At 39.4% G+C, this 25,351-nt stretch overlaps 1 protein-coding gene across 6 annotated transcripts in view; it reads right to left on the reverse strand.

The window, feature by feature from the left end:
• The window catches only part of NRXN3 (neurexin 3), a gene marked incomplete at both ends in the record, with an annotated part of 894,988 nt that overhangs the window by 505,914 nt on the left and 363,723 nt on the right, over positions 1-25,351 (reverse strand). For all 6 annotated transcript variants that reach the window (XM_084208337.1, XM_084208338.1, XM_084208342.1 and 3 more), the window contains 4 exons: positions 4,430-4,549; positions 20,223-20,396; positions 20,908-21,098; positions 22,456-22,837. In XM_084208337.1, coding sequence (XP_084064463.1) covers positions 4,430-4,549; positions 20,223-20,396; positions 20,908-21,098; positions 22,456-22,837 — 867 coding nt within the window. The remainder of the gene's footprint in view (positions 1-4,429; positions 4,550-20,222; positions 20,397-20,907; positions 21,099-22,455; positions 22,838-25,351) is intronic.

Below are 25,351 nucleotides of genomic sequence, written 5' to 3' on the forward strand. Positions count from 1 at the left end.
TACTCTAAAGCATTGGTCTTAGACATGTTTTGCTAATTTTGATATCCTTCCTTTTATATCAAGTAAAAAACCTATTTTGGCTAGTAAACCTCACTCACTATGATTACATGACCGAAGTTATCAAAAGCTCTTCTTGTGATGGTGCTAAATTAATGAACAACGGAACAAAGTCACCGTAACTCTCTTTCCCTCTAATCCTTCCCTCCTCCAAATGTGATTCACATAAAGACAGTAAAAGTATATAGGTTATGCATCACATGCAAAGGCATTGTGGAAAAAAATACTACTTATTGCACAAAAAAACCCCAACAGCCCTGCATACTACTTCTCTCCCAGACAAAAAACAAGCATCACTCAGCCAAGCAACCTCATTGGAAGGTTACTTATCAACAGGATCCTTGAAAAGCACGGAGACTGGAGGCATATGAGGATACCAACACAAGAGGACAAAAAGCTTGGGCTGCCTTTTCTCTTTACCAATCAAATGGAAAAGTTGTTTTTAAACCAGGTTATTTCAACAACAACATAAAACCTGTTTGAAAAGGTGATTTATACTTTGTTTGCAAAAGCCATTGCTGCAAATCATTGATTTTTCACAGGCAAACACCTCCACTAATACATACTTGTGTTACCCTGGCAATTGCTCTTGGAAAGCTTGACCCTCAGTGTTACTCATCTGCATGAAGAACTGAGTTTAAAAAGCAGCATTTTCTGTGATCTAGTTTGACGCGGATATTCCATTTACATTCTCTAGATTGCCAATGCTGCAATTTTCTTTCTTGTGCAGAAAACGTTATTGCTTCATGTGAATTAATCAAAGAATCTGTAAAGCTCTTGATAGACAATAGTTAAAATACAGGTCACTTCTCAGGTAGGTTGGAATGCTCAACTACCAGGTTTTCATCACATATCATGGTTAACATTAGCAGGATTGAGTTCATCCCAGATGCAAGACACTTCACTGACATTGTGGGTTAACTTTACTTCTGCTACCTTACATGCTTAAAGTTGCACATTTGACCAGTCTAAGCAAAAGCTTGGGATGCCAAGCAGGATTGCTTAATATTTCTAATATTAACTGCAGTACACTGACTTCCTAGTATGTAGATTCTTACAATAAGTTGAAAGCCCACATTGAATGTGATGCTGAAATGATTAAAACATATAAAAAGATTGAAGACTATGGAACAACTTCAATAATTTTGAGAATATATTTTAAATGGCAAGGAAAATAGAACCAGTATATCCTGAATAGCATTACTGCTTCTATTTCTACCTTTCATTTCAGGTGCTAGTACTGGCCAGTGTGAAGGGCAAACCTTTAAATTCACTTTTGTACAGTGGACTTTCTCAAATGAACTTGAGGAGAGGGGATGTCTGTGGGTTATTCCTGTGTTTGGTTTTTTAAACATCAGTACAGTTGTACAAGTCAGAATGAAGCATATTAAAACTAAACTTATGCCCCCCTAGCTCCCATTAATTTCTTATTCTGAAGCATCTTGATTACTACAAAGTAAAGAACATCTAAAATAGAGCTACAGACAAACAGCTAAAATTAAAGGCTATATCATCATTTCCATTAGGAATTTAAATCCTAGTCTTGTTAAGCAATACTGGTGAATGGAAAACACCTCTATAGGTTTACAAATGCATCTCCATCACCTCTGAAGGGTGAAGGGGAATTACAGGTGCTTCCTCTTCATCCTTCAGAAATAGCAGTTCCAAGGCAGTTGGATCTGAATTAGGAAGTTTAATGGCCTAGTCTTGGGACAAAAATTAAAGAAGAAAAACATATTGGTGCACCAAGCTTTACTCAGTATAGATAAGACTGAAAATATTTGCAAAGTTTGCTCTAGCAAATAATAAAAAACCCCAAACATAAATCACACCACCCAATAGTTAATTAGAGATAATCTAGGAGATCAACAAGAATAATTGAAGAGAACACCAAACTTTCTATTTATCTCAGAGGCACAGATATATTCTTCATGAAACACACAAAAATGCCAACTTCCAGTGTGGACACTTGACTTGCTTAACATAAATAAAGAGGCAAAATATGTACAGTAAGTCAGCCTTTTGCTATCATTTTCATTGGATAAAACTCAACCTGTTTCATTTACTTCATTACTCCATATTTACACCAGTGGGAGACCACCAATTGCTCATAAGGTAGAAATAGCCATCTACCAAATTAATAGAATGGACTGCTGTGGCCAGAAAGACGTTCTACTAAAGAGCCTGGTGCATTTCTAAATAAAAGGCCTCAGGTTACAGAGAAGGTATCTCCCCCTGCCATTACTTGCACTAAAATCCAATCTGGAATATTTGCTTCAATTTATAGATGTCAGTACTTTGATTAGCAGCCATATCTAAAAGGTGGGAAGGAACAGTACTTCAGCCTTCTCAACTGCACACCCACAGTGTATCCTTACTGTAGCAGGAGGTCAGGAGTACAAGTCTATTTCCAATGTCACGATACATGACAGAGACAAAATCAAACAAACAAAACCCACAAAAAAATGTCATACGCACTTTTTGAAGGTCCAGGATGAAGTCTCGTCATGTTCCAGAAGGATTCCACATGACTTACCTTTCCAGATCACTTTGAAACCCACATCCTTCTGCCTGCATTTGTCAATTACCAGCCAGGCCTGATAACTGGAGGCTGGCTCCCACACTGCCCACACATCCCCACTCATTTCAAGCTCCTTTCTCTGCATTAGTTCCAGCTAAAAATCAGCAAGAAATCCCCAATTACAGACACAGAAACCTGACTCTTCCTGATACTTCTGGGCCTGTTCTAAGCCATTAGCAACAGCTTAGCAAGGGCACAGCAATGTGCTGGAGTTGTGAAGCCAAACACATTGGAAACAAACCCCACAGTATCAATAACCTAAGAGATTTCCTGGATATGTATTTAAATGCAACCAACAGAATTCAAAGTAGTGTTTCTTTCACACATTTGTGTGCTATGCTTAGCAAGTCTAAACTGATTGACTGAACAAGTAGTTTAAAAGTGGGAAAGTGGGTGTCCAATTGATAAAAGCAAACCAAAATAAAAATGCAGAAAATTGGCACCAGATCTTGTGACTCCAATATGAAATGTTTCTTCTGGGCCCAAAGGAAAGATTCTGAATTCCAAAGCAATCCAAAACTAGACAGCTTTACAGTCTATGAATGTGTGTCAGTAGTACCTTGTTCATAAAGCCCCTGTCATAGTACAAATGCTGATAGGCCTTTCCAATATTAGTTTGAGAGAAATATGCTGGAAGAAATGGGAGACCAACACAGACAACACTACATATTATGAATGACTCAGAATAGCAGGCATTTTGGCCTTCAGCAGAAATGGACTGTCACCATATGCTACACAGCTATCAATTCAGTCATGTCTCAGACTTTTAGGGGAAGGGTTGAAGATTTGACAGTGCTGTGGTACCAATATTGCATGGACCTTCCTGGTACCACTAAGTCTACCATAAATACCTTAATGAAAAGCAGGTTTTTCTGGCTTTAAAATTTATACAGTCAGTGAATCAAATTATTGAAGCCTACTGTTACATTTACTACAAGCACTCATGATGTATTCCTTTGTTCCCTGCCTTGGAGCAAGTGAGGGAGAAGGGGGCAGTCACCTCAAATAAGAGAAGCAGGCAGACAGGAGAGCTGAAGTGATCTGTTCCCTCCAGGCAGGAGCAAAGGCCAAACCATGATGAGCAGAGGCAATGTCAAAAAGCTGTTTATCTGCCCCCTGAAGGCAGGCTTAAGGGGTTTGTTCAATTACTTTATCCTAGTAGTACTTGGTCAAGAATATTCAGTGTTTTGAGATTAAGCAAATCAAGACACCAAGAAGCACAATGGTTCTGCTGTGTATTTAACTGATTGCTGGTTTTAGGTGAACATTCTCGGAAACATTACCCAGCATTTCAGCATACAGCTAGTATTCCAGAAGACTAGAACACTACTATCTAGAACATTACTCATTTTACATGCATTCCATGCCTTTTTCACCAAGGTTTGAATGGAAATCTCAAAGCAAAATTCAGTACACAAAACCTAGACATTTTTACCTATGAAAATACTATACACAATATCTGCAAAGTCATTCCTGGTTTCTCTAAGCCAGGAATTCCATTATCATCAATTACCACCATTGGACTGGTGGAGTTAGCATTCAAAAAAGAAGAGGGGGAAGAAACCAAAAACCAAAAAGCAGCCAACAAAACCCATACATGCTGAATTGCATATCTTCATTTTAAGGAGGGAAAAAAAAAATAATCTGCAGTAGGCTTTAAAGAAATTTCCAAGAAAAAAAGTTTGGATTTGACTCTGGGGAAGTTGTATTGCAATTGAAGGAACAGTGTGTTTTCTGTACTCTCACGTATCAGAACTGACAGGTCACCAATGCATTGAAAAGTCTACTTACGATCATTACACTGGCTCCCAGAGTATGAAGTCATGGAGCAATCGCAGGTGAAGCCTTCCCATTGCTGGTTACAGATGCCCTGATTCGCACAGGAATCTTCCTGGCAGGTAGTGCTCGGTCCTGGAGAAAGGATGACAAGAAAAGAGTGAAACAAAGCTGAGACAATCACTGGGATCAGGCCCACCATATCTTCAATTAATCACTACCATTACCATCAGGACCCTCATGCAGAAGAGAGAAAGCACTAACCACTGTTCCATTGCTGGGCGTGCAAGAAACTCAGGTAAAAAGAGCACAGAGATAGTGTACACCTCACAACAAAACAGCCAACTGTAACACAGAGCAAGGAAGAGGGAACAGCAACATATTCCCTCTTAGGCAGGCCCAACTCATACTTTCCCAACTTGCTCAAAGAATTTTACAGTAAAACAGGGGGTGATGCCAGGCCAACAAACATGGTCAGGTTGCTGTGCTTCCCTAGAAGTTTGATCCCCTTATAGAAGTGAAAGCTAATTAATAGGCCCATGAACAATGCCTCATCTTACCCAAGGAACACTGATAATGTAGATTCAAACTGAAGTTTTGAAGTCTCAGCTGGCTACAACTTGGCTTTATAGATTAATAAAAGTCAGTCAAACAAAAACCAAACACTCTGATCTATTATATAGGTTCCTCTGGAAACATGCTAATAAAGTCCTCAGAAGGGCATGACATTTATCCACAACACTCCTCTTTTTGGACTGCTTTCCATGCTTTTGGTGGAAGCAGAGAAGGAAGAAGCCACCACTAACAGAACAGACTTTCATTGTGATTTGCAGCTAACACTTGCTATCCTACCCAGGTAAGCCTTGCAAAGAGAAAATCCAAGAAATAGGCAAAAAGTAATCTTCAGATCAGAGAGACTCTGAATTACAACTACTGGGTCATCCACAAGGAGGCAGGTGGATTCTGAATCTTCTGAGAGTAGGCATGAAGCTGGAAGTCATAGATTACAAGAACATGAGTTTACAAGTTACCTCCTGGGTAAGTATTCTGTATTCAGCATTCTAGACAAAAGTATGTCACTCGTGTTGTGCAGGATTTTAAATAAAATGTGAATATAGATTTGACATACCCAGTATGCTATATCCTGTATGTGTTGGAAAAGAAGAAATGAAAGAAATAAAGCAGATATTGCAGGATCAACTGGTGAGGCTGCCTGAGATCAGTTCACTTCTGGTCTAGGAGAATACTATAAGGACAAAGGAACAACTGTTCACCCATCCCAGCATCTTTCTTCACAGTCTTTGCTAGCAACAGCAACTCCACAAGACTCAATCCTTCTCCTTATTTCTTCGTCACATCAACACTACCATCTGTATTTTATAGATTAGACAGGACAGACCAAAGTGAAGACAGCATTTTTAAGTATTTTAACATAAAAAGAAACCCTTCAACAATCCATAGTGATTTCACTAAATCCCATAATTATTCAGCACCTTTGATACTGAGATTGCACACCTGGGCACTTCCATATTTGAAAGCCCTTGTAGAACCCACATCTAACTGCAAGTCCCATGTCAGGCCACAATGCTCCCAACAATTCAAAGACCAAGCCAGGAATGGACCCTTAAAGCTTTAGTGCAGAGTTTCTGCTCTCTCCACCAGACCACCTTTCCTCACTGAAAGAACAGAATGGATGAATTTCAGTAGTTTTTCAGCTATCTGCATTTCTTTACATCTCTCCTGCAATGAGAATGAACGTGTGACTTGGTAAGCAGAGTCTGACTGAATGTTAACAAAAACCTGAGCTTCTTCCAGAATTTATTACACTGTTATAAAAAAAAAAAAAAAAAACAACATAAAAAGCCAACATATAAAAAAAAAATCCCAAAACCTCTAGGTAGAAGCATAAGTGTGGTTAATAGAAGATGGCAACAAAATCCCTAAAGGAAAGTTCACCTATTGAAAAGAAGTGACAGCAGCAGCCACTGCAAGAAAACCCCTTGTTGCCATGCTGAAAGAAAGTTGAGCAGCATTTTTCAACACTTTTCTCCTCCCCTCCACCTCTTCTTCCCACCCACCTGACTCTCATTTGCAGCCATATGAATCCCAGTGGTCTCAGTGGCACAGTGTGAAATTAACAGATCACTTCTAGATTAGAACAGAGCTGACAGACTTTCCAGCGTGGGCAGGCAGGCACATGTATGTACAGGCCTCCCTCCTGATTTACTCTTGTAAAAATCATGGATATAAATATATATACATGTGCAGCAAGTTGTGGTCTGATACTTGCTTCAGACTTACTCCGGCCAAGCAAAAGAAGGGATAACATTTAACAATCTGAAATAGAATATTAGCTGTCATTTTGCCTAAAATGTCTAAACTATCTGAGGATAAGGAATGAGGAACAGATACCTCTCCTGCACATTACTATCCCACTCTCTAACCTCAGTCGTGAATGCCAATACTCTTAGAGGTATAAACAAGCAAGATATCTATACCTATATTTGAAAAATTAAACCAGATTTGAAAAATTAAACCAGAAAGCAGCTGTGACTCTATGCAAACTTGCTACAGACTCAACTAGGAAGACCATTGCAGAGCAGAACACCATTTTCAACACGGAGTCTCCACTTTTCCTACATTCTCCTGGGAATGCTTTAATCACTAACTGGACATGGCAATGGGCATATCCTTTGTCTAGATGCTGCAAGAGAAAGGACTCTATTCAAGGAATAAGACTGCATGAGGCCCAGCCCCTGTGGCTTGAAGGCTTCTTATGTTAGAGCCCAGAGAGCCAAAGTGCTTGAATTCATGGCCTGCATTATGGTATCTGAATTGTATTTAACAGAAATTAACTGTGAAGGTGGGAACAGCACTTTCAGTAGACAGAGGGGGGGGAAAAAAGGAAAGAGAAAAAAACCACAGTGATGAGGAATTTTGAAAGCCTGACAATACCACAAGGAAGCCTGAAGCCTGATCTGCCATCTTCAGAGTCAGTCGTGACAGCACAGCATAGATGCTGGGTACTTGGCCTCACTTCTTAGTACTATGGGCCATTTGAATCATAAAAGGATCATTGTCTCAGAGAATTCATCTACTCCTGCTGCTAACAGTCATTGCCTGATGTCATAATCCTCTGTGGCAACAGAATTTTCTTCAGAGCAACAAATAGGGATGTCACAGGGAATTAGGATTTTGGATTAGGGAGCAAAGTGACAGAAGCACAGGAAGGATTATAAAACATGAAGATTGTGCTACCACGCACATGCCCTTTAGTGCTAAGGAACAAGGAAAGAAGATGACAAACAACTTATATATAAAGCAGTAGAATTGTTTCTAAATTACCAGTGCCATCAGGACTCGGTCTATTTTTAATCTCATTCCTCTGGCAACACTAAGAGCAGACAAAGTATTTAAAAGCAAAGTTTCAGAGCTAGTCTTCACATAATAATCTTAGATACCTCTGATTTTACTGTCTGTTTGTAGCTGAGCTTGGTGCATTGCCTTCTTCGTGCCACACGCACAGTGGAAAGAGGAGTAAGTGGGCAGCAGATCTCAAGCACAAGTGGAAAAATCCCCAGTGCAGAAAAGCAATGCCCCTAGCAGAGCCATGACTTGATGTGTCCCTTCCTGTCCAGGCTAAGCCTACCAACAGAGGCTTCTCCTTTGGAACATGAAATAGCAAACCAGGATTCATCAACAATATCCTTTTTATCTTTATGTCTGCATCTCTAACTTTTACTGGAACAGCTCAGTATCCAAGGACTTGCAGGATCTGAGATTTGTTGGGTCTCCCTCCCTGGGAAGGAGACCAGTACTACACTTTTCTTCAGCTACCTATCCAGATGTATTGTTTACTAATTTTTCTAATAAGCGTTTGAGGGAAATCACCCTTGAAGAGTATAATATCTCGTATCTTTACTTTTCTTAGATTTATTGCTTTTTCTACCCTCCTTCCTACAATATCAGTTGTATGGTATGTTTCTCTTTGCCCTGAAATTTAAAAAAAGAAAAAATAATTCTATTGCTGCATGTTGCTAAAATTTCCATGTTTCACTGGCAAGAAAAGTCATTCCTTCTGTATCTTTTGAAAGTTCTTTGCAGGAAAAGGAACTTGAGAAATTAAAGACAGTATTGTGTTTATTCTTTCAAGTTACATGTGGAAACAGTTTATACAGCAGCTGCAAGATTATAACACAACTGCTTCATGCTTTGATCAAAACTAGCAATAAATATTAAGATAAGCAAAGCATTATTGGTCTTGCACATAATACCTTCCTCCACACATCAAAAATTCACTCTTTTTGAAGGGAATCAACCATTTGTGTTAATGTTATTGTCTCGATAAGATGAAGATCAGCAACAGGGGAAGTTAAATAACAATATTGTTCCATTTTCATTCCTCATCTCCCTAAATGCTCTCATCTCTTACCCTTGTATCTTCAGAAATGTTACAAAGCAATAGGAAAGTAATATACACAAGGCATCTTTACAGCCTTTGCAGAATAAGGTTCTTTTTTAGTCCTACAGTTCCTAAATTACAAATGTCATGCAGCACTGAAATATCTCTACCAATATCTCTACTGTAAAGTCAGACATTACAATCAATTTACACCTTTGATAAATCTACACACTACTTCTGTCAGCATTGCTCTTTCATAACCAGAGAGCATCAGCCTTTTTTAGTTCACTCTGCAGTAGCAGTTCAGCTGAGAAAGGCATCAGGTCTTGGAAACCATATGCACCAGGTAGAAAATAAACTTGTTCCAGGACTCACTCTTCCTTGCAGGTTAAGTAGGAAATGAAGTTATGCCCAATAGTTTTCCCATGTTAGAATAATTTTGAAAACAATATTTTTCCTGTTTAAATAGAGAGCAAAATTAACGGTGAATCTCATGGAACCATCATTTTCTGGGATGGACCATTCCACGTATACTGTTACTGCCAAATACATATTGGTGGTATATCAGCATTTACTTCGCACAAATGCAAGAAACTAAATTACAGTCAGGGTTCAGTGCATGATTCAGAAAGTTAGATCCTGTATTTTGAGTCACAGATAACAGAAAGCAGGAATATCACAGACTAATATAGCAAACCAGAACCAAAAACCAGATTTTCAACGATTGCAAGGCCAGCTCTTCGAGCTCTCAGTTTCATACTTTGTTAAGAACTCATCATCCCTTTCATCACCTAAATAAGGTTAGGCATCTGTCAGGTTCCATATTTAAAGTTACTCATTGTCAGAAATAACTCAAAAGCCAGCATTCTTCTGTCTTCTGAAAAATGTAGCCATTTTTTCAATGCCTCAACAGAGGCTGAATACTTCATCCACCTGATATCAGTCATGGTGCTGAGTCCTTTTGTTCCAAATAAGTGGCTGGTCTGAAAACTTCAGGAATTGGGACTAGTTAAAATAACAAATATGCACAAATGTGCTTTCTCCCACAGAAAGCACATATCTCAAGGTTACAGAAGAAGGGAACCTAGAAGCAATGGCAATTCATAGAAATGGATCTGCAAAGTGCTGGGATTTCCTTCCCCTCAAAGAAGGCTGGCATATACCCATCACCCTCTCCCTTGACACTTCTCCACTTTCCATTTCTAGGTAACCTAAAAGGTTCCTGAGCAAGGTGCTTATACACATGCTGGTGAGGAAAGAACAAAAAAAGGCCAAAAGAATAAAAATCCCAACCAGAGTACAAGAAATCAACTGCATAAAAGGGAGTATGTCTGCACACAGAATGCAACAAGGGACAGGGAGATACAAATGAAGCAGGGGAAGTAAACAGCATTTGGACATTCAGACACAAACTAAAAGCATAAAGGAAAATTTAAAGGGATGTATACGAACAAGAAAAAAACATAGTGCATTGGAAAAACATCCTTCCTCACTGCAAATCACAGCATTATAAAAGAATCACAGAACAGTCTGATTTGGAAGGGACCCACAAGGATCATCAGGTCCAGCCCTTAAGTACGAGGCATCATGGCCTATCCTGAAATAGCCAAACCTATTTAGCAAAGGTTGGTTTCCTGGAAAGCCAATAATCCACTTTATGCACTCAAGCCAAATGCTTCCCCTTAGGCTTCAATGTAATCAGATGTCTCTGTCTGAAGGGCAAATATTCCTACAGGGTTAAGAGCTTTGTAAAAAAACTCAGCACAAGATGGACTAATTTTCACAGGTGTAGTTTGTCTTTGGTTCTGAGGATTCTGGAAAAATCAAAACAATAGATCTCTTTCTTCCAGAACTTCCTGTGCATGATGCATCCACTTCAATAAACACCAAAAATCAAGCTCAAGAATTCTTGAGCATGCATTCTGAATTCTGATGGACACATACCTGACTACAGAGAACAACAATGGCAGTGGCAAAAGAGACACAATACTTGATGATGTCTAATGTAAGTCCTAAAATCACTGTCACAATTTGAGTGGATGGCACAAAACATCTTAATCCTAAAATTATTTATACTCCAGTGAACTTCCAGGACACTTTTCTTATCACATCAGTCTCAGTCCACATATATTTCCTATTTTTTCAAATCTCATCTTTTATCCCTTTTATTTACATAAACTTCAGAAAGCCCCTAGGGGCAGCAATTCTCTATATCACTCACCTCTGTAAGACAGAGTACTTCAAATTTTACAGTTGGAAACAGGTCAGAGATGCCAACAAAACATAGTTGCAGTCAGATGGTCCACACACATAAGGCAAAATACATCACATTAACTTCTGTCTACCTCAAGGCTGTCAAATATTTCAGATTCAATGTCTCATAGGGATTCAATTGCTGAAATTATCTCAGACTGTCAGTATCATTACCTGTTGGGTAAGTGGGTATCTCTTAATATGCTCCTGTCAGCAACTGCTACAGTGATAAACAGTTTGCCTATTAAAACATCGTCCAAATTTATTTTTATTGTCCAAATTTATTTTTATCCTTTTCTACTGAGCCATAGAAGACCAAACTCTCCCTAAAAAACACAGATGATATCCTGAAGGAAAGATAATAGCTACCTGCCTATACCTGGAATACAGAAGAAGAATATTTTAATTTGAAAATGGCATGTATTACATTAGATGAGGTCAGCAATATCACCACGTCTTCACAGTAAACACAGTGAATAGAAAAGGAGTTTATGAATCATGTGATTAAAGCTACAAAACCTTAATTCCAGAGATATGTAAAATGTCAGGAAGTCTCTGTCTCAGAGGTGAAACAGGAAGATTCTATATTTTGTCTCACAATAGAACCATAGACATTAAGGGGCTTAGACATAATATTTCAAGGTGACTAAGATGATCCCATACCAGACGCTATCTGTGGCTTCAGGACTGCTAAACAGAGACACATTGTTCAATTCCTCTGACTTCCCCTTATATCTGAAACCATTATCTCCTTTACCATTAAAAAGGAGGAAAAATTTTTTAACTTTCATGGCATTCCAGAATAAATTATTTTGTACTCTATATTGCAGTCTTTACAGATGCATTGGGAAGTACATTTTCATTATCATATTTAAAAGGATTCACTTTGAATGCCATGCCAAACATCTTTCTGTTAATACTAGTATCAAAGACCTATTAATCTGTAATAGGCATATTTCCTTACTTATGTCCAAGGAAAAAAGTCTACAGGGTCTCTGAGAATACCTGGTTTCCTTCTTTTCTCACAAATGCTACTCAGCCTAGTGCCTTTCTCAAATAACTCCTTGACCTGGTGGCACAGCTCCTTGACAAGGACACACCTTCAGGGGAGCTGACAGCCCCAGGTTCTTGGACAGGCACCAGGCACTCCTTACCACCAGGGGCCTGCAGATCAGCCAGAAGGTCTCTTTGGGGGGAAGCCTGTGACATCAGGTGTGGCAACAGCCGCTGGGGAAGGAGCTTTGTGACACAGAGCCAACACAAAGGTGGCAGCACTGATTGCTGAGATGGGGACAGGGGACCTCCTTGTCCTCCTCGGCGTTAACAGCTGCTCCCGTGTGCTCCTCTCTGGTTCTGCTACTGTGCTGAGCCTCCAAAAATGAACCCTTCCTACCTTGACTGTGGCTTGTAAAAAGCCATTCTAAATATTAAGGGAGCCTGTAGTTTAGAGATTTTTTTTGTTTGTTTCATTTTAAAACTGAAATTCCAGAAAGTTATTGCAGTGTTGTTTTTTTTTTAATCTACATTAAAAAAAAACCCCAAAAACAACAACAACCCAATAGTTTTTACCTCCTGATCTCCCTCCTTAAGATCAGTACTAAAGAAACTAAGTCAGCCTTCTGTTTTTTAAAGCTCTGAGGGCCTTCTACATCTTGATGCACAGCAGGTATTTGCCTGATCATTAGGCTTTCCAGGAAACCAGCTGGTGCCTTTATGGCTATTCAGAGATTGATAGAGTCAAATTCCCCAGGTCAACAGAAGCAGCTCCCTTGTTTGCCATGTTCTTCCTCAACCCAGAATCCCCTTCCACAGATGCTGGGGTTTGCCATTCTGTTCCTGTCTTAGAGGTGTGACTGCCCCCAGTAAAAGGCACTAAATGTTACATAAAAGCATCTTTCATTGAAACAAGTAATGGAGAAGAACAACCTTCACTACCTTGCAGGTCAGCTTTGGTCAACTCAACTTTGTTAGCCAAAAGAAAAAAAATAAAAAAGCAAAGACAATAAACAACAGGTTAGTATAAAAGCAGAAAAACCAGGGTAACATCACTTTGAATAAATGAAATCAACTGGTATAAGTATCACAGCCAACATGCATAATTAAAACACACAGAAATGACAATATAAGCAACAAGGGTGCAGAGGGATAGTGACTACATTAATGCAACCAACAGATAACAAAACCAAACAGAGAAGAAATGCATTTCATTCATGCACACACAAAATCACAAAATTTATAGTTAGTACAAAGAGAAGAAAAAACATCACATTCTTTAACCCATCTCTCAGCATTTACAATAATTTTAGAGAGATTTTTTCTTGTTTGAGAAATACATAGAATCCATTTAAGCAAAAAAAAAAATCTATTTGACTTTCAGTACCTCCATCAAGAATGCATTTAGTTTATTTGGCTTTTTGTCCAAAGTGGATTTATTGCCAGAAAACCATAGAGAACTGATAATTCTATAAGACAAAAATTTCTGTTTATCTAAAGAAGTGAACTCAACACTGGATATAAGTGACAGTAGCACCTTGCCCCCTCACAAGCTGTCACCTGCTCATAGATTTCAACACATTCTTAAAAAAAACTTACATCAACAGGCAAGCAGACAGCTCAGGCTTTAGACCCATATAGTCTTAATCAGTCATCAGAGCAATCAAAAAAACAAAGAGTACCAGTTCATTATTTCACCTAGGTCAGAATGATCTTGTTATCTGTGGTCAAATCATATCCACATGGAAAAAAAAATCATAGGTCCACTAAGTTCAACTGTGTAAAGATCCAAATACACTTTGAGAAGACTGAAGAGCATTAAAAACAAAACAATATTTGCACTGATGCTCTTCCATGTAAGCATAGGATTTCCTTCATTTTTATTTTAATTTTGTTTGGGCTTTTTGTTTTGTTGTTTTTATTTTTTTTAGTTGGTTTGGTTTTTTTTAATGGAGTGAGTTACAAGGAAGCCACATAGATTTTTGGTCTGTTATACCTTGATTCTAAGTTTTCTCTTTCAGAATGGAAAAAGCAGAGGACAAAGATGGGAGCACAGGCAGCAGCTCCTGAATTCCCTGCCTCTGAAGGTTAAATATTCCTATTACACAGCACAATAGGAACAACAAACACCAAATCATCAACTTCATTGCTCAAAAGATGGTTATTTAAGAAGTGCATACTTACCCTCTTAACCTGTTCTTAAAAAGTTCTAATATCACAGCTGATACTGAAGGAAGATTGGTAGTTCTCCTTTCCCCATTGTCTTCTTTTACATTTACAACCCAACAAATTACAACTGATACATGCAGATGCCACTTCCTATGTTTCCTAAGAATTTTAACATTTTAAATCTTTGCTGTTTCACGGCCTATGAATGACTCAAGACAGCAATTATCCTCCCTTTTGATATAGTCAGAATTTTCTCTCCACTTTTGAAAATGCTTTATTACATAAAGCTAAAAAATCCCATTTTCCTTAAACAAAATTCAAAAGAAAGGGGGAAGGAGTAGAAAGAAAAGGATGCACTTCTCCATGCATCACTTTCAACACTTATTCTAACACAGTAATTTCACTGTAACAAACAAGTACTTTTCCTACTTCCCTGCACCTCATTTTCTTTGTAGCTGAGAGAAAAGCTCATATTTGTTCCATAAATCCAGCAGCACTATGAGAATAGAATACAAAAGCAAGGAAAAGGAAAGATGTCAAACCATCATGGAGCAAATTAATGCTCCACTCTTCAATGGACAACCTTTGATTCCAGAGAGAAAGTGAAGTATGACCGGATTTGAATTTTCTCTACTGAGCAGATGAAGGGTGAAATCCTTTTTGACATTATCCTGCTGTGAGATTTTAAGCATGAGATTAGATTTGCTGTTTTCCACATACTGCTTAGTATGCCAAATGTGTTTCTGATTATCCAGCCTGCATGTGTCATTCATGCTTTTCATGCACCAGTGAATTCCAAAGGTTAACTACACTATTTCATGGAAAGTAGCAAAAGATTATGATTTTACTGTGGGATCTGGAAAGAAGATTAAATTAGGGCCAAAAAAATGTCCCAAAACATCTGGAAGAGTGTCAGCCAGTTTAATAATAATCAGTCTCCTTTGTGAGAAGCTGTTAGTGGAACAGGTGAGATAGAAGCAACATCTCTAAAGCACATAGAAAACTACCTTATAGAAGAAATAAAATATTCTTTAGCCACTGCTGTTAGGTTTTTTTGGCTGGGCACAGGATGGGGTAAAAATATTTCGAACATGCAGCTGAATTTCAGATAGATCTAGTGCCCATAGGAAGCAATATAGGGATGTCCAATTAAAAGAAAGGAAAACATGTGAGAACATGAGGCAAATTCAAAAAGAGATTAAAAAATGCCTCAAAGGCAGAGAGTACTCATCAATATTGAGGCACCCTCTTCAAACTACACAAAAGAGTGGACATCTGGTTAACTGTTTCACAGACCAGTGAGAAAAAAAACAAAACCAACACTGAATCACTCCGTCTAGATTTTTGTGGATGGAATAAATTGATCCATTTATCTAGTAGCAAGACGAGGAATGAGGAGTTCAGCAAGAAGAACGCATTTTAAAAGTCAAGATGTGAGGAAAAAGCTGAGCTGAAGTTTAAATTTTTTACTTTAAAGAAGGGAAATGAGGTCACCTGGTATAACTTCTTCTATCTACCAACTCTTCACATATACCATAGTGTAGACATCTTCTCTCTCAAACTGTGTATGTTTGATGTAGAATAGTCTATATTGCTCAAACTCGGGAGTAAAAAGTTTCCAACCACCTTTCATAGGCTGCTGAGATACAGACTGGAGACAACTCTGTCCTGATAGAAGACTTTTCTTCAGTTTCTAATGCTTTGCTCGTGTCCAAGAGCCTCCACCCACATTTTGAAAGTGGTTTGCAAGACACAGATGAATTTCATACTTTTATCACAAATACAAGAACACCTGGAAGATGAATTTTACGGGTGGGGAAAGCAAGGCCAAAAGCAGGTGGCAGACTTGCCTTCAAGCTTCCACTAGAAGAGGCCATCCCATTTGAAGACCTTTCTGAGAATTCATTCCGTCTCTTCAGTGTGTTTAATACCCTGATGCAACACTGACACAAGGACCATTTAAGTCTTAACCACTTCCCTACTTCTGGTAGCTTTTCTCAGGCCCTCTCACCAATGCCTTTTTTGAGGTGGTGGTAAGGGGAAGAGCCCTCTTGTCACGTCAGAGATAATGACCAAAGCTGCAGCGAGCACAAGAGATCAAGAAACTGTGAAAAATGAGCAAGTATACTGGTATCATGCCATTCTCTCCAAGATTTTTTCTCCTCAGCCCTGTGTGTAGCACATCTGAACATACAAGGCAGCAAGGTGGTTCTGGCTTTGCAACCACCCTTCCAGGAAAACACAAGCTGCCACTACAGATGTGACCAGACTGTCAAGATCTGAGAAGAGCTGCCTGAAAAATGAGGAATGTAGCAATTGCAAAAGTCCATTGAAAATAAACCAAACCACCATATAAAAAAACAAAAAAGAAAGAAAAAAAAAGTGTGTGATATGAGGCTTTAACTTCATAAACTCATTTGACATTTCACACTCTTAGGTTCTCTTCTACTAGATAATCCCCCTCAAAATGCTTTGCCAAAAGCAATGGTACTACAGGATACACTGAAACACAAAACATGCCAGTGTGGTAGCTGTCATCTTGTCAAACACAGGTGATTGAACAGTAGACTTCAAAAGCTGAAACCATAAGCTTCTACAGCACACATGGAAGCTGCATGATGCAAAAGGGAGCTGCTATGTCACCTAGCAAAAACTATGAAGAGGTTATTTACTTGTGCTAGCCTAAACAAATGCCACCATATATAATTTAAAGAAATTATAGCGATAGAGCCACTAGGACATCAGAGGTAAAGTAATTCTTGCTTTAAGTCTTGAAGTGACTTTTTTTAGCACTACTATACACTGTTAAACATCAGCCAATTTCAGTCTCAAGGATGCCTACATCTCAAGAGTGACTCGTATATATGACTAAGAATGTTTTTGGTTCCAAAGAAAAATATGTCCTATAAATACAAATTACTGAAAATGCTTCCTGTTCAAGTAGAAGCTTTACTCATCACTGGAACACAAATAATTCTGTGGTAAGTGTGTGCTTTGGTGCACTGGGAGGCTGAATCATGCTTAAGCACACAAGAGGAATACTGTGGTCAAGGAAGTTCAATGGCTTGCTCAAATTGAATAAAAGGAAGTAAGACAAGACAATTAGGGATATTATTTTCGTATTGAAACTTGTGAATCTTAATTGGTGGTATGAAACTGGGTACTGAAATACATGAACAGAGATAAAAACCACAAACAGGATGCAGCAATGTCACCCCTTTGCAGCAGTACTGGTGCATCTTAGCCAGCACAGTGCTCTCTGCTGACCTACATCTCATATTCTACTGTTCCCAAGGCCTTCTTCTTCTAAGTATTCTTTGATTTTGTCCTGAGATGAAACTGACAGCATCTAAGAAAATAGCTGCCACGTGGTAATCTCTGCCTCTGAAAGCAAGGCCTCAACAAAAGACAAGCATTGGCAGAAATCTCTCTCACATGACCTTTGAAAGACAAGATTCACATGTGGGAATGGAATAACATTTCTTTAAGCATGCATGTTCCCATCACATATGAGGTCCCTCTGCCCTTCATGATGAAATACAGAGATGTCCAGCAAATCAAGACACAGCATGACTACTCAGACAAAAAGCCTGCAATTATTTATTAAAAACGTATTTAAACATCATGAGGCAGCAATGACTATCTGCGACTTCTGCCCTTAAAAACATTAAGACTGCACCCAAAGTTACTTCAGATAAAAAAAACTAGGGAGACGTAAATAAGGACTGAACAAAGAGTTTTTCTTTCCTTAGAGAATGGAGATAAGTGTGACTTTCACTGGCAACTGTAAGAATAGGCTCCAGCAGACAGTGAGAGAGATCTGAGATGAAGCTTTGAGGATTGTTATGATTCAAAAATTAGGGAAAAAAGAAAAATCAACAAATGTAATAGCTTTACAGTAACTAAATTCTCAGGTTTTTTTACTAATCCTAAATATGTTGGCAAAAAAGAACACTTTTCTCTTCAGCAGTTTCCTTGGTACTGAACAGGGACCATTTGGGAAGGTATCAAGGGCACAGCTTTCCAAGACCAACCTCTTCCAAAGGCAGAATGATGACCATCACTGACCTTATCACCCAATTTTTTTAGGTCTCTTTCCAGTTCTGAGTCCTGTTTGAAGGACTTTAGAAGAGAAGGGGAACTTGCTCTGTGGAAACCAAAGCAATCTCCACATTCAGGCAGCAGCTGTGCTGGTACCACACTGGCACACAGACAAAGTGCCACTTTATGTGCTTTGGGAGCAGCGCTGATGTTACACAACCTCAGCAATGCAACACTACATCAAAGAACTACACTGGGTACAGGAGAAGGAAGCACCACAGCTCTCATGGGACAGTCTTCAGGACAAGTCCTCATGGCTTTGTTTCTGAGCCACACACAGAACAACAGGATAGTCTATTGGGTGGCTCTCTGGAGAAGGAGGGCTAGTAGAGATCACATGCCAGCTAAAGAGCCAAAGGGTTGCAATAATTTTAAACAAAAGAGTTATTAAAAAAATCACTAATATTAACGAGCTTTCAGTGCATCTAATACAAATAGAATAGGCTTTTTCATAAACCTCAAATGCATTTTGTTTCCTTGAACAATATAAACAACTATACAAAAAGGGGTCAACTTCTTTTGTTGATTCTGCACCAAATGGGCAAAGACACAAGTTCTCCTACACTGTGCTCATTTCCACAAGGAACAAAGTGGTTAATAGACATTATTAAGAAAAAGAAAGACAGACAGAATAAAAACAGCCTACAACTGCCCACCAATGCTGTGAGATGGGAGTTGACATGGAGTGAGCTCCTGTGAGAGGACACAAAATTCTCACAATCCAGTGTATTATTGTGGAGTATGGAAGGAGCGTTGGGGCACAAGGGCTCCCAGCATACCAGAACACTGAGACACAAGCAAGGGATCAGACCTGACCAGATGGTCAATTTGGTACTCAAAGTATCTCTCAGATGATACGTTCAATCCTAAGACAGAACAGTCTTGACAAGCGGCAGGGCTTTGTCATGATGTAGTTTGCAATCTCAACACAGTAGGGAAAGACCATCAAGGAGTCTTTTAAATTTGTGACATTTTTGAAGGATCAGTTTGGGACATCTTGTTTTAGCAAATGTACATACAAACTCCACAGAAAAAGCTATCTTCCTGTAGTGACTGGTAGCCAACACAGCAGACTGGTACTGCATGATTCTAGACATAATGGTGATTGCCATTTAACCCAGACAGCAAAACCTTGGAGTTCTGGATGGTAAATATCCCAAGTGCTTTGGGAATTGAAGCCATATGCAGTGCACTGAGTCAGTGATGCTGATGTCGATATTCTTTTAACTAATGGGAGCTTACAGGAACAGCAAATTATTTAAAGAGGCTTCAAGAAATCACTGTGGTTTACATGCTGCAAAAAGCAACTCATCCCACTGAGTTCTAAACTGCCTGGAAAAGAAAAACAACTGAAGAGAAATGTTTCCCTGGGAGAAGAGGCAATGCCTCCAGTGCTTTCACTGGAGGCCCACCTCATCAAAAATTAATTCATCTTTCAGTCTAATCTTTACCATTCAGCTCCTTCTACCTTCCATTTCCCCTGTCTCTATTTGTTTTTCCAAATACTTTCTTTTGTGGATCCCAAGAAAGGGTGCTCTGAAGCACAAATTAACTGAATGCTTAGAACATCTTCCAAAGCATTTTAAGGCTACTGCAATGGTAATAAACCACTCTGAGAAAACTACTAGTAAGTAGTAGTCCATGCCCTGGTACCACTACTGAAGGTAACAACTCACAGGAGAGAGAGCACAGAGGCAAAGAGCTGCTAAGCCATTTACAGGAACCGTCAATCCATAAGCTGCATTTGGTAGACAAAAGTGTAACAAAGGATATTGCCATGGAAGCAAACTATTGAAATGAACAGTAAGGTAAACAAGTATATGCACACAGTGCAACAACAAAGTGTGAAGTGAGTGCTGGAGAGGGGAACCTCTCTGAAATCAATCCTACCTTCACAGCCACGCTCAATCTGCCCACTGCGGTGCAGAGCATCGTTGATAAGGTCAGGCAGACGCCCATTCAGGTCTACAGATGCCAGGCAGCCCTGAAATCCATCACGAGAGGCCACAAGCTTCGGGAGGTTGCTGTACATGCCTTGAGCTAGGCCAGCAATGTAGAGATCACCTAGAGCAGAGAGGAGTAAACATACAAGAAGGAGGAGGTTACACACCTTCTAGAGTCACTTTTCTTGCCACCAAATGTGAATAAAGCAAAGTGAACACACATTCAGAAAAAGTTAAAACCAAAGCAACATATTGTACGAGAAGTCATTCCTGATTCCTTTACTACAAAATACTAAAACAAACCCAAAAACTAAACAACAACCAACCAAGCAAAAAAAAAAAAAAAAACGCAAACAAAAAGCCCATCACCAATTCCCCTAAATAATCCCAGTTCTCATTGCTACCTAACCAGGAAAAACTGGAAAATGACAATTTCTGAAAAAGCAAAATATGACAAACTATTTGGCTACAAGAAGTCGTCAAACAAAAAAGAGATAAATGAACTTGAAAGCAAAAATGTGCAGAGCACAGATTTACTGTTCTGTAATGCATGGTTACTCCAAGCTTTCTCCTGTTCACTAGTTCAGCCCTGCAAGAACAAAGAGGGAATAAGTTAATCTTGTAGAGTTTACCTTTAAGATCCAGATTTTTGGCACCGTTGATAACCTGAGTGACCACCTTAGTGTCCACTTTTAAGCTGTGTGTGTTACTGTTATCTCTGGTAATGACAACATTGTGCCACTGGTTGTCATTCAGAGGACGATCACTGTTGCCTTTGATAACATTAGGTCCATTTCCAAGGTCAAACACATAGTGTATATACCTGTAAATATAACAAGAACTGGTTAAATATTCTGGAAGAAATGCAACATTACTGAACCTTTTTCTACCAAACCTTTTTACCAGCCAGAGCTGGTAAATTAACTTTAAAAAGTCATGAAGGGAATATTAGCCACTGCTTTATAGAAAGAATATAGTTGTTTCCTTTCCACCAAAGTGTAAAGATTAGTATTTTGAGATAACAACATTTCAAGTAATTGCAGGTGACATTACATTTCAAGTAATCAGATTCTAACCATAAAATTTTCCTCTTTTTCACAAAGTTCTCTCGGATTCACAAAAACACTGTCTGAGCATATAATTATTTTTTTTAAATTAGTAATATTGATAAAACACTAGATATGCTTATTTAGGGCATATATTCCCCAGGTTAATTCTGAGTTTTGAATAACTCCCATAAGAAGTTAATTAGGAAACTCACTTGAAATATTGTACTAAAATTCTCATGAGATCCTAGACTTATTCAAACAGCTGAAAAACAATTAGCAAAGCTTTTGGCAAAAATAGAGACCCTAACAAAGACTGAAGTCATGGGAGTGTTATCCTGAATTATTTATATAGTGCAAACACAGAAATTCACCTGAGGATGGAAGAGCAGTATTCTATTCAGAAAAGAAAAAAAAAAAAGACAACAAAATTCTACTCTCAACAGAGCACCAGGAGATCATGACTGTTCCTTTTTTTATTACTCAATGTCCCACTTACAGAAGTATGTGCAAATCCAAAAACGAAAACTGATTGAACTGAAATAAAAAGGACGAGTAAACACTGGAAAACATGTCTACCATTACTAAATCATCAGAGATCAAAATTTGTTCAGCTAACAAAGGATTTTTTTTAATGAGCTATAGGTCTTCTGAAAAGAATACAGCAGCTCAAAAGCAAGCTGAGTTCACTTTTCATCAAGCATCACCAGCAGAAGTACAAATTCCGCAGCCCATGTGCTTTTGCTTTTTCCTTCACTGGAGATGAAAAACAAGTATTACAATGGAAAAAAAAAAAAGGAGGGAGGGAGTGGGGAAGAAGAGACATACAGAGCCCTCAGCACATCTCCTCCTCTGTGCTAATCTGTGAGGCTGACAGGACAAAATATTAGTCTAACTAGGTCCCAATGACTTAAAACACTAATGTTGCACACTGTAAAAATGTCCCTCCCACAGCCATAGGAGGAAGTCAGTGATACAATCATCAGGAGTCTTAAGCTTCAGTGTTTTTGTTTAAACACTTTGTCTTACAGCTCAGCAAACAGACAAAACAGGAGTATCAGCTGAACTCTTCATGTAAGAGTAAGTATACTATAAGTATATAAGTAATTTATCTATAAATAAGCTGGTACTCACCCCTTGACTAGTTCAACTGCGATGAAGTCATTGCCATCACCGCTGTTAAAGAGGATGAAACCATCGGCCGAGGTGGTCTTGAACTGGAAGAAGAGGTGCATGGATGTGTAAGCCTGCAAGGTGGCCAAGCTCAGGTAGCTGCTCTTCGTCTTGAACGTCACAGGGTCAGCGATGATGTTGCGGAGCCCGAAGCGCGCCTTCAGCTCGCAGTAGTCGATGTCGCCGTTCTTGCACAGGTCGATGTAGAGCATCCCGTTGAACATGAGGCTCTGCAGGTGGCCGATGAAGCTGGAGGGGATGACGGAGATGTACCGCTTCTCCGTCATGATCCCCGTCTCGATGTTGTGGAACTCCAGGCGGGTATGATCCCCAACCATCGTGCCTGAAGGACAGAAACAAGGAGGAATACTGGGGATCAACAACAGGTTATACAGAGCCCTTCACACTCCAATTTCCAGACTGATAGCAGAACTAAATCCAATCCAATCGCTGTTCAGTAGCTGGCGTAAGAAAGGATGTACAGAATCTTGGTGAAGAGGCTTGGTGGAGATGTGTGAGTCTAGCAACTGCCAAAACCTGGCAGAAAAGACAGGCCTCTAAAGGGCCATGGGCAGCAAGCTCTGTCCTTTTCCCCGTGTTTCACAATCTTTATTGTCTGTAAAGAGGACCAGGCATCTCCCTTAAAGCTGCCGGCGATCTATTTGATGCAGCAGACCATCTGCCAAAAAACTCGAACACTTCTGAAACAACTTTTCCAAGTGCATCTCCTAAAAACACTTGTTAAACATAGATTAATATAAATAGAGCAGTGAGAGAAGTGAGAACAGTCATAAAATTGCTGTTATTTATTCCTTTGTTTTCTCCTTGTGCCTGATGTTACTCCTCTTCTTTTAAGAGCACAGGTGGAGGGAAACACACAAACATGCAACAGGTAAAAAGCATTCCATCTATTTAAATCATCAACCTACTACTTGGGCTATTTACCACATCATGACAAGATTTTAACCTCTCAAAATATCCAAGCTATTCAGTATACCAAATACTACTGTCAGACTCCTCATACAGCATATTTAAATGTTTCACTAAGTGTGCTAGGCATCAGTGCAGATACAAAAGCAATACAGATGGATGAAATACAACAGTATGCTATAAAGACAAGTTGGGCAACATCAGAATGAAAACCCTTTCAGCCAATCTTCTTTTAGCTCTCCATAGTTCTTCATTAAGGTAGTTTTCACTATTTGGTCACATGTGCAAGGTGTTTTTCTATATGGGCCTTGGTCCACATAGTAAACAGGAATGAATGAAATTTTAGGAATTTAATTGTTTTCCTATCATTCACTGTACAATCACTAGTAAAATTCTGCTACATACATGCCATTATTTTTTCTCTCATAAAATTTTCTGCAGTTCTCATTGGGTTTATGGAGTGTGGTGCCGGCTGTGGGGTGGCTGCAGGGCAGCCTCAGTGAGGAGGATCTGGGGCTGTCTCATGCCTGAAATGGCCAGTTCCACATGGCTCCAACCCACCCACCACAGGGCACAGCTGAGCCCCTTGGACAAGACGGTGGTACCTGGGAGAAAACGTGTAAGAAAGGACATAATGCTACCCACAAGAAACAGAGGGGGGAAAAAACCAACTCAAACCCCTAAGAACATCAAGGACTGAAAAGAGGGAGGAGGCATGCCAGGTGCCAGGGTGGAAATTCTCCAGCATCCACAAAGAAGATCACAGTGGTGCAGACAACTACACTGCAACTCATGGAGGACTCTTGTGCTAGAGCAGGTGGATATTTCCTGTAGGAACTGCAGCCCCTGGAGAGCCTACACAGGAGAAGGGTTTCCTGAACAGCCTATGGAGACCACACATGCTGGAGCACTTCATGAAGCCGTGCATTCCATGGCTAGGACACACACTGGAGCAGGACAGAAGTGTGAGGATGAAGGAGCATCAGAGAGGAGCTGTTACAGGCTGAGCACAGCCACCATTCTCCAACCCCCTTCTCTGCCTAGTGGGGGCAGGTGGGAGAGGCAGAAGGAGCAAATCCAACAAAAGAGGGTGGCAGGCGCTGTTCTACTTTCTTGTCTTTGTTTCTCACCATTCAACTCTATTTTTAATTGTCAGTAAATTAAATTCTTCTCTACAAGTCGAGTGTGTTTTGTCCATGCTTATAATCACTGCACAGTTCTCTCTTTTAGAAGGTTTTCCAAAGAAAACAGCCACACTACCTGTTGGTCCCTCTCATAACATTTTAACATGCTGGTCAAATTCACCAGGTTTAAAATCCAGAGGGAACAAAGATATTTAAACTCACACTAGTTTTGTGAAATTTGACAACTGGATAAAGACTGGAATAAATATTTCTAGTGTGCTATAGATGGACAAAATTTAGCAACAGTATCTGACTTGGCTGCATCTGCTGGTCAGCAAGCATATCTACACAACTCTCAACCAGTCACTGCAGGAGATATTTGTCAGTCATTGGGGTTATACCTAGGAATCACATCAATCACCACAGCTGAACCCAGAACAAACTCCTCCACCTCCCCTAGGTTATATCAACTGGGGCTTATAAGCTTTCTCATATTCTGTGCTGTCTCCTGAGGTCTCCTAGAATTTCTCACCATAAGAGCTTCCAGGCATTAAAAGACAAAAATTAAAAAAAAAAAAATCAACCAACCAAAAAACAGTAGTCCTTTCAAGACTTCTCCTGCGAGTTGTGACTTTTTTTTATTTTTCTGCTGGGGATAGAACAAAACCTGAACACACTTATAAAGACATGTGGATGATACATCCTGGCTTGTAGTGTATAGAGACTCAGATTATATCAACTGATGGTCATTTTCTTGCTCAGACATTCTGGAAACTCTGAAATATTTCTAACTCACCTCTCAC

Source organism: Fringilla coelebs, assembly GCF_963513975.1.
Source record: "Fringilla coelebs genome assembly, chromosome: 6".
NCBI classification, from domain to species: Eukaryota; Metazoa; Chordata; class Aves; order Passeriformes; family Fringillidae; genus Fringilla; species Fringilla coelebs.